This window comes from Leucopleurus acutus (assembly GCF_964270905.1).
Source record: "Leucopleurus acutus genome assembly, chromosome: 1".
In the NCBI taxonomy this organism is placed as follows: Eukaryota; Metazoa; Chordata; class Mammalia; order Artiodactyla; family Delphinidae; genus Leucopleurus; species Leucopleurus acutus.
This window is the reverse complement of record NC_139142.1, coordinates 142,397,733-142,408,307: the sequence shown is the minus strand read 5'-3', so window position 1 is coordinate 142,408,307 and position 10,575 is coordinate 142,397,733. Positions and strand designations below refer to the sequence as shown.

Here is a 10,575-nt window from a genome sequence, read left to right as displayed (position 1 = left end):
CCTGTGAGCCACAACTACTGAGCCCATGCACTGCAACTACTGAATTCCTTGCACCCTAGAGCCTGCGCTGCAACTACCAAGACCGAGAGCTGCAACTACTGAAGCCCACGTGCCTTGAGCCTGTGCTCTGCAACAAGAGAAGCCCATGCACTGCAACGCAGAGTAGTCCCCACCCGGGCACAGCAACAAAGACCCAACGCAGCAAAAAAAAAAGAAAGTGAGATAAATCATAGCTACATTAGGACCATATAGCTAAGACTCATGGCCTGATTAACTTTCACCAGAGTTTTCTGATAATGATACCAGGAAGAAAATAAGGATTACTTTTCTGAGGGGACTTCCTTGGTGGTCCAGTGGTTAAGAATCTGCCTTCCAATGCAGCAGATGCAGGTTCCATTCCTGGTTGGGGAACTAAGATCCCACAGGCCGCGGGGCAACAAAGCTCGCGTGCCAGCACAGCCAAAATTTAAAAAAAAAAAAAAAAAACTTTTCTGAGGGTGATAAATCTGGCTGAGAATTTAGGTATAGGATGAGACATTAAGCCAAGCTTCATTATTAACCCCATCAACAATATCCAGAGTGTGGCAGACACCATGATTTCAAACTAGTCTCAGGGGTGGAATGTCATAGGTGGACTGACTTAGGCCATTTCTAAGGTTGGCTGCCTCTGCCTGGACACCATGCCCCCTCAACCAAACACCCCTTCCCTGCCTGGCTAACCTCTAACTAATTCTTTGACAGTCAGTCCAAACACCCCTTCCTCAGAAAAGGTTTCCCTGACCTAGGCCCTCACCTCAAGCCTGGGCTGGGCTTCTCGCCCTGTTGCTCCCTCACTGCAGCAACTGCCTGGCACCCCTCCATGGCAGGGATGAGCACTGGCTCGTCTCTACCCCAGGAGCTGGACCCAGGCCCGGTATAGACATGCTCAAGGCTCAGTCACCGCTCACAGAATGGATGAGTTGTCTCTTCAATTAAAACTGCCACAAGTATTCAAACCAGGTGGTCAGCGGAGCCAGGCCATGGTCACTGGGTGCAGGAGTGGAAGCCACAGGGACAACTGCCCATGCTGGGAGCATCCTGTCCTGTCACACTGCCATGCCCCAGCTGTTCCTGGAGCAAAGCAGGCCAAGTGGGAAGGGCCTCCAGAGAGCAGAAGAAAGCTCAGTGTCCAAAGGAACTAAGAAGCCATGTGAACATCAGGAGTGGGGAAGACTGACCTGAAGGCTGGGCTGCCCGGAGGCCTGCAGCGCATGCTGGAGAGCTTGGCTGAAGAGATCATTGGTGATGGGCGTCCCTGACTGGACGCCGGATGACACCGGGGAGGTCCCTGAGGAATGGCCCTAGAGACAAACCAGGGTCAGCACCACGCTCAGAGACACCTCAGTCTCCCAGCACATACCCACTGCTGTCACATCACCCAGGGTGCCCCTGGGTGCCCCACGACTGCCTCCCAGCAGGGGCCTGCATGAGACAACCACACAGAGGTACCCAAAAGCTCTCTACGTGGGCGGGAAAGGTTCTGTTCTCTTTTGCTCCAGGGAGATGGAATGGAGCCCCCGACCTAGCCTAGGACCCAGCACTGGGAGAGATGGCCATGCAAGCTGGAGTGACCGTCACCAGGAACGCTTAAGCCTGTGATATCTGGCCGCTTTCAGGGACAAGTAAGGTTGTCCTATGTGACGGAAGGTTCTTCCAAAGTGCTGGCAGGAGTTAATCAGGCCTGTGATGAAATCAGGCCCAGACTTCTAAGCCCTAAAGGCTGGTGACAGGAGGTCGCCTGAGCTGCAGCGGGAAACCCACCAGGCTCCAGGTAGAGTTCGGCTCAAAACAGATCCAGCACCAGGATCAGCAAAGGTAAATCCATTCTACCACTGGGACCTTCTCCCTTAGGGGCCTGGCCTTGATCTTCCCGCCCTCTCTCCATACCTGGGTGCCAGGAGTTGGCGTGTGAGAGCTGCTCTCCGGAGTGCTGGCCAGGGCCAGGGCGGTGGCCAGCTCGCTCTGGGTGATAGGCCGGGGCCCGGCAGCTCCACTGTACCCCAGGGAAGCTGGGCGGGAGCTGGGTGTGCTGCTCGAGGGCGTGGACCTGGCGCTCTGAACAAGAGAGGCACCAAGAATCAGGGAAGCAGCCCTGTGACGTTCTCAGATGAAGCCCACCCCCGTTCCAGGAACAGTTCTTGGGGAACCTCCCCAACCTCCAGGTTCAGACAGCAATAGTATGACATAGCTGGGTCACCAAAGGGCCTCCGATCACCTCCAGCTGGGGTGTGCCAGGTCCCAGCACCATCTCCCCCAAATGGCAGGCAGCCAGGCCACTTACTGGGTGAAAGTCATCCTCATCATCAGAGAGCCCTTCAAACAGGAAGCCACCTGGAGGAGGGAGAACAGATTTCAGGAGGAAGAACAGAGGCAGAGGCGCAGCTCCAGAATCTCAGCTCTAGTTACTCTCCAGATTCATATTTTCATCTCTCCCCTTGGAAAATTACAGGACAGATGTACTCCTTGACTCAAATTGAGAGTTCCCAAGGAACGCCCTCTGCCAGCACTATACATAGCTGCTGAGTAAAGCAAACCCCTGGACCACTGCCCGCTCCTGGGGGGGCCTGCGTTCCACTGTCCTGGGGCTCACCTGCCATATCCCGGTACGAGCTGGAGGGCATGCCCCGGGAAGAGGAGTCGCCCCTGTGCTGTGGCTACTGGCTCCCGGCATACTTTGAGCCTTACAGCTCTCTCTGGCGTGGCAGCTTGCACACTCACACACTCACCCAGACCCACACGCTCCCCTCCCCGTAGGAACAGCCCGGGACCCGCAGAGCCATTTGCACGCACTTCCTGCGGCGCCGCACACTCCTCACTCACCCAGGCAGCATCTAATCTTGCGCCCCGCCACTTGCGCCACGCTTCCTACCTTTCCAGATAGCAGAGTATAAAATATATTTATAATTTGGTATACAAAATATCAATTTGCAGAGACGTGGATGGACCTAGAGACTGTCATACAGAGTGAAGTAAGCCAGAAAGAGAAAAACAAATATCGTATATTAACGCGTATATGTGGAATCTAGAAATGTGGTACAGATGAAACTTTTTGTAAGGCAGTAACAGAGACGTAGACGTAGAGAATGGACATGTGGACACAGTGGGGGAAGGGGAGGGTGGGACGAATTGGGAGATTAGGTTTTAAATATACTACCATGTGTAAAATAGCTAGTGGGAATCCCCTATTTTCTTGAGAACTAGGATTCTCAGTGTGGAAAAGGAAAGAAACATGTAATATACAAAAGGTTACATAAACCCCTGTAGTCTTGAATTTGAAGTAGCACTATAAATTATTTCTATTTCTTTTTTTTTTTTTTTTGCAGTAAGCGGGCCCCTCACCGCTGCGGCCCCTCCCGCCGCGGACCACAGGCTCTGGACCCGCAGGCCCAGCGGCCATGGCTCACGGGCCCAGCCGCTCCGCGGCACGCGGGATCCCCCCCAGACCGGGGCACGAACCCGCGCCCCCCGCATCGAGCAGGCGGACTCCCAACCACTGCGCCACCAGGGAAGCCCTCTATTTCTATCTTTATAAGCATAGATCTATATATAGATATAGATCTAGCTCTCTCCCTAGCTCTCTCCACTGAAGCAGCTTAGAAATAATGACCAATCCAGTAGAAATAAGCATCCCTAGTGCCCAGATTGTGGTCTTGAAATTCAATTTCCCACTAAAACCCATCCGAGCTTTTAAATTAAAAAAAATTTTTTAATCCCCCCCCCCCCCCCCCCCCCCCCCGTCCCCTATAGAGCTGATCAGGCTCTAATCCACGTGTAGAGATGTATGCTCAGGCTATGAAGCTCAACACTTTGCGAACTGCCCTGAATGTTCAATTTGGCCCTGGGTTAACCTCAGCCTGTTGGATCCCTAGAATCTCTGGTTCACTGAGGGGTGAAGGTTTGTTCACATGTGAACCTGGAAATGCAATTCAGTTCGGACCTGTTAATGTACTGTATCCTTAAAAAAAAAATTTTTTTTTAAATTTTTTTAAAATTGGGGTATAAAAAAAAATTGGTGTATAGTTGCTTCATTTATTTTTTTATAAATTTATTTATTTTATTTACTTATTTTTGGCTGCGTTGGGTCTTCATTGCTGCGCGGGCTTTCTCTAGTTGCGGTGAGCAGGGGCTACTCTTCCTTGCAGTGCGTGGCCTTCTCACTGCGGTGGCTTCTCTTGTTGTGGAGCACGGGCTCTAGGCGCGCGGGCTTCAATAGTTGTGGCTCATGGGCTCTAGAGCACAGGCTCAGTAGTTGTGGTACTTGGGCTTAGTTGCTCTGTGGCATGTGGTATCTTCCCGGACCAGGGCTCGAACCCGTGTCCCCAGCGTTGGTAGGGGATTCTTAACCATGCGCAACCAGGGAAGCCCTACAGTTGCTTTATTTATTTATTTATTTTTATAAAGATTTAATTTTATTCATTTTTGGCTGTGTTGGGTTTTCGTTGCTGTATGAAGTCTTTCTCTAGTTGTGGCGAGTGCAGGCTACTCTTCCTTCTGGTGCACGGGCTTCTCCTCGTGGTGGCTTCTCTTGTTGTGGAGGATGGGCTCTAGGTGCGCGGGCTTCAGTAGTTGTGGCACGCAGGCTCAGTAGTTGTGGCTCGTGGGCTTAGTTGCTCCATGGCATGTGGGATCTTCCCGGACCAGGGATCGAACCTGTGCCCCCTGCATTGGCAGGCGGATTCTTATCCATTTCGCCACTGGGGAAGTCCCCATCTGAGTTTTTTGAAGAAATGGCTCATTGTTGTGTTTGGGGCAGGAAATGTAAAGATGAGCCTGGAACTCTTGTCATGCCAGATAGTAAGGCAATGATTAGAAAATTTTAGGTTAAGTGTTAAAATGACTCAGCCACAAGTTGAAGAGGCTCCACTGTGATGGTTACCATGGATTTCAATATAAGCAAATGCAGGTAAATATATTGTGGAAAAATGGGAGCCATTTTGGAGAAGAAAGGTAAAATTATAGAGGAGGGGAAGACTAGAAGACTATGTAGGGCTGAATTGGAATTTGAAGTATTGGTATTAGAACATATATAATAAACTATACTCCAACAAAAATTAATGAAAAAAAGAACATATACATATTATTTCATATATGTAACATATATATGAAACAGAAATATAGATGAATGGGTTTGTGTGTGTAAATATGTATTTCATAGGTCTATCCACTGAGAGGAACTGGAAATAATGACATCTCAGGGACAATAAACACACCCAGACTTGGATTCTAAATACTATTCACCACTAAAAGAAACCAAAACTGTTTGGGTTAATGACTGATATGACAAACTTTGTGAAAATCTCCCAAATAATTTATGAAAACAGCAGTGAGGTGATCAGTCTCCACCTACCTGCGACAGTTGATGACATTTAAATTACATCTGTGGATTAGATGGTAGAACTGTATTAATTTCTTGATTCTAATGGGTTGTACTGTGGTAGGTAGGAGCGTGTGTCCTTGTTTTCAGGAAATAGCCACTGAAATATTTAAGGGTGGGGCATCATATCTACAACTTGCTTTCAAACAGCTTTAGGATGGGGGTGGGAGAATAATATATACAGAGAGAGGGTGAGAAAAAATGATAAGGTAAATGTTATAAAATGTTAACAGTTGGGGACTTTGGGTGATTAAGAGGGAATTATTTCATACTATTTTTGCAACTTTATTGTAAACTTGAAACTAATTTAAAATAAAAGTATTTTAAAATATCACATTCTCAAAGACGATTTGAGCACATGGGGAAATATTCAAGTTAAGTGAATTATGCAGTTTACTAACATATGCAGTATAATCTAAATTTTGTTGAATACAAAATTTATTTAATTCAATAAAATTATATTTTTAGAAACATTAAAAAAGTTAACAATTGTCTTCTATTAGTGATAGAGCCATGTTAAAGCAAAATGAATTTGGAGGGCTTATGCTACCAGATGCCAAGACCTACTCTAAAGCTACAGAAATCAAGTTGCACAGTTAGTGGCATAAGGATATAAAAATACATTAGGGGGACAGAATAGAGTCAGAAATGGACCAATAGATAACAGTCACCTTATTTATGACAAAGCTGCCAGTAAAATTCAGTGGGGATGGGATTAAAAAAAAAGTAGTTCTCGTCAATTGATACCCTATGGAAAATAAGAATCTTGATTCCTTTCTCACTTTATACATAAAAATTAATATGAAATTACTCATAGACCTAAATGTGAAAGGTAAAATTTACAGAAGAAAGCATAGGAAAATATCTTCATAATTAGGGCAGAGATTTTTTTCTTTTTTTTTTTGCGATACGCGGGCCTCTCACTGTTGTGGCCTCTCCCGTTGCGGAGCAACAGGCTCCAGACGCGCAGGCTCAGCGGCCATGGCTCACGGGCCCAGCCGCTCCGTGGCATGTGGGATGTGGGATCTTCCCGGACTGGGGCACGAACCCGTGTCCCCTGCATCGGCAGGCGGACTCTCAACCACTGCGCCACCAGGGAAGCCCTAGGGCAGAGATTTTTAAAATAGGACACAAAAAGCTCTACCCATCAAACTAAAATTTCATAAATTAGACTTTCAAGAAATTTTTTAAAAATCCCATTAAGAGAATAAAAATACAAGCCACGAACTGAGAGAAGATATTCACAATATACATTTTTGACAAGGACCTACATCTGTTAAGTTCTTAATTTTAGTGACAGTACTTCTTATTTCTAAAAGTTCTTTTTGGTTCTTCTCAAATCTGCCTGTTCTTTTTTTTATCATGTGTTATTCTTTCTTAAAGTCCTGATAGCTTCTTCAGTGACTTTAATAAATTTTTTCATGCTTATTTTACATCTTTTTTAATTGAGTCCCTAATATCTAACATTTTTGGTGTTGTGACTTGTTTGTTCTGCTCTCTCTTCCATGAATATTTGTTAATTCTTTTTGTGAAATCTTCAGTTTAGCTTTCTTCTTTCCTGTTGGATGGCATGAGTTTTGGTAGTGTTGCTCCAAAAAGGATTTATATTTGCTTTACCAAGAACCCCAGGACCAATTCCTTTTAAGCATACTTTTTTTTAAAAATAAACTTATTTTGTTTATTTATTTAGGCTGCGTTGGGTCTTCGTTGCTGCGCACAGGCTTCCTCTAGTTGCAGCGAGCGGGGGCTACTCTTTGTTGCAACTGTGCAGGCTCCTCACTGCGGTGGCTTCTCTTTGTTGTGGAGCATGGGCTCTAGGCATGTGGGCTTCAGTAGTTGTGGTTGCGGGCTCAGTAGTTGTGGCTCACGGGCTGTAGAGCACAGGCTCAGTAGTTGTGGCACATGGCCTTAGTTGCGCCACATGATGTGGGATCTTCCCAGACCAGGGCTTGAACCTAAGTCCCCTGCTTTGGTAGGTGGATTCTTAACCACTGCACCGCCAGGGAAGACCCAAGCATACATTTTATTGTATGTAAATTATTTCTAAATAAAGTTGACTTAACAAAACTTGAGAAAATACCTAAGATAACATTTTGAGGGACATCCCTGGCTGTCTAATGCTTAAGACGCCACGCTTTCACTGTAGGGGGCATGGGTTTGATCCCTGTTTGGTGAACTAAGATTCTATATGCCACACACCATGGCCAAAATAAAACAAAGATAACACTTTGAGCATGCTAACTTATTTTATTTTCATGTCTTTAGTTTTTATATTTTTTATTCATACAGATCTGGTTTTTGTTGCTTTCTGTAAAAGAATGAACTCGATTAAAAATTTTAAATTGTAGACCTCAAGTGACATGTTATTTGCCTTTTTCTCCCTTAATAAAAAAGCAGGCCAGCTAGTCAACTTCACTCACCCAAAAGTCACTGACTACACATTTCCTCCTGCCACTGAATCTTTAATCTAATAGAATGCCCTAGTTTAACTGTATGTTAAAATGCAGACCCAGGGACCAATTTTGGACATTTCTGGGAAAGTTTGGCCACAAACTTACACAAAGTACAGGTCTAGGGTTTCAAATTCTCAGGGAAGACTGTTCTTTCACACATCAACTCCCCTTTCACTGACCGGCCTTCATAGCAAGCAGAGAACTTTTCTTATCTTCTCTTAGTGCTGATGCATGGGTTTGGGTTTTTGGTTTTTTGTACTCTGCCCTTTTACTTAGGAGGCAAATCTTTTAGTTTTTAAAAAATATTTATTTATTTGGCTGCATTGGGTCTTAGTTACGGCACGCAGGATCTTCGTTGCGGCATGTGGAATCTTTAGTTGCGGCATGTGGGATCTAGTTCCCTGACCAGGGATCGAACCTGGGCCCCCTGCATTGGGAGTGCAGTCTTACCCACTGGACCACCATGCAAATCTTTTAAAGGTTTCAACTTTATGTAGTGGTATCAGTTTCAGTTGCTCAAGGCCCCAGCCCAACGTTTTGGGGTTAAAAGAAAAATCTCCAAGCAAGGCTTCCAGGACCACTATTCTCTCTGGAAAGGTGCTCATCAGCTTCCAAAGCTCACTGCTTTTTTCCAGTTACCGCTTCATTTCTAGCATCTGAGGATTTCCTATTTCTCCTGTGACCACAGTTACGTGATTTTTAAGATGTATTATTTTATACATTTTTGTTTGTAGCAGGAGTACTTACAGATAATTTTCATTTGCTGTCTTGCCAGACCCAGAAATTCCCATATTAATTTTATAGTTATTTTAAAAATGCAAATGTACACTCTTTTTTTAATTTTAATAAATTTATTTATTTGTTTGCTTTTATTTTTGGCTGTGTTGGGTCTTCCTTGCTGTGCGTGGGCTTTCTCTAGTTGTGAGTGTGGGCTACTCTTCGTTGTGGTGTGCGGGCTCCTTATTGTCGTGGCTTCTCTTGTTGCGGAGCACAGGCTCTAGGCACACAGGCTTCAGTAGCTGTGGCGCTTGGGCTCAGTAGTTGTGGCTCGTGGGCTCTAGAGCACAGGCTCAGTAGTTGTGGCACATGGGCTTAGTTGCTCCGCGGCATGTGGGATCTTCCCGGGCCAGTGCTTGAACCCGTGTCCCCTTCATTGGCAGGCAGATTCTTAACCACTGTGCCACCAGGGAAGCCCAAATGTGCACTCTCAATTTGTTTTCCAATAGCAAATGACTGGGCAAATAGTCTCTTGAAGGTTTAATGAGAAATTGTCCACCACTTTCTCAGAGAAAGCTAATGAAGGTATAAGTCTCCAAATATGGATTGACAGAAGGACTGGGCCTGGACACTTTCTTTTTTACCATGTCTGGTCATTTGTCTTGTGTCCAGACTTCTAATTTTATCTAGAACCTGACCCTTGCATCTGGCCACCGCACCTATTTGGTAAATTGGTTCCCAAAGAACCTGTTCGGTCCTGGGTTATTCCTTCATTCATTTACTCATTTAATAATTTATGATTACAATGTACAATTCAGAACTCAGAGAGGCGTACCTCCTTTCCTGGAGGCAACAAGCTACAGCAAGACAGCCACATTTGGTAAATGAATTCTTTATTCAACACATATTTATTGCTCACCTACTATGTGCCAGGTCCTGGTCAACTGCTGAAGATAAAGTGGAGGGTAAGATAGTCATTGCTTATTCTCCTATGGAGCTTATAATGAAATGAATCAAAACAAGAAACTCATAAGCACCTAGTATATTCAGTTCTGCTATGAGGAAAACCAGGTGAAGACAGGGTCCCTGTCTTCTCCGGCAGGCAGTCAAGGCACAGTATTGAACAAAGTTTAATAAAACACTGAAGTATGTGGTTCAGGTGCAAGTACCTTAGTAGATAAGAGAAGAAGGAGCTTAAAGAGGGCTGGATAGTTAGGAAGGATTTCTGAAAGAGAGGTTATATCTAAAAATGGGTAGGATGGGGGAGAGGCTACTTTGGGGACAACTATGAGGAACCTAGGGTTCAGCAAGAAGACAGTGACAGACTTTCGTGAAAATCTCCCGTATTAGAAGAGCAGAGGAGTGACTAGCCTCCAGTGTCAGGCCCTCCGAGACCCTGCAGTTTATCTGCTCTCCTCAGTCAAGCTATCCTGCTCACAGTTGCTGCCCCAGGCTGTACATTGGGACGTTGCAGAGTCATCCTTTTACGTTTGTGCACACCGGATCAGCCTTTAGTTGCTAGGACCAACCTCATTATTTTTTTATTCACCTGTGGGTTTTTTTTTTGTTTTTTGCTTTCCTTAGTCCTTGAATTAATTCCTCGAGTAGAGTCTAGTCAGAATAGTTGGCTAATCCTAACCTCTGTGCAAACACCATCTATTCTAATCGCGCATCTAACAGTCAGCCCTCGGTACCGGCGGGCTCCGCATCCGAGGATACGGAGGGCCGACTGTACTATACCATTTTATATAAGGGATTTAAGTATCCGCGGGTTTTGGTATCCACGGGGTGGGGGGTGGGGGTCCTGGGAGAAAGCCTCCGCGGATACCAAGGGACTACTGTATGCAGTTTCTCTAAGAATTCAGCGGAAATTGCCCTCCCCGAATTGATTCCCACCATTGCATGCTGGGGCGTAAGAGGAACCCGGCTTGGTAACTTCTCTCTACGAACCAACTTTTGGAGGAAGTCATCGCTGGGTTCCTGGTATGCCCT

The 10,575-nt window shown here is 45.7% G+C and overlaps 1 protein-coding gene across 1 annotated transcript; it reads right to left on the bottom strand.

The window, feature by feature from the left end:
* Positions 1–1,023: 1,023 nt before the first annotated feature.
* LOC309969041 (ubiquitin-like protein 7) lies at positions 1,024–2,637 on the bottom strand (the record flags this gene model as incomplete). The annotated part of the gene is made up of 5 exons (XM_082850579.1): positions 2,630–2,637; positions 2,321–2,370; positions 1,927–2,094; positions 1,218–1,340; positions 1,024–1,110 (listed from the first exon to the last, which is right to left on the bottom strand). Exons 1-5 carry the CDS (start codon positions 2,634–2,636, stop codon positions 1,024–1,026), a joined length of 435 nt encoding a protein of 144 aa, XP_082706705.1. The 5' UTR covers position 2,637.
* Between the last annotated feature and the right edge of the window lie 7,938 nt (positions 2,638–10,575).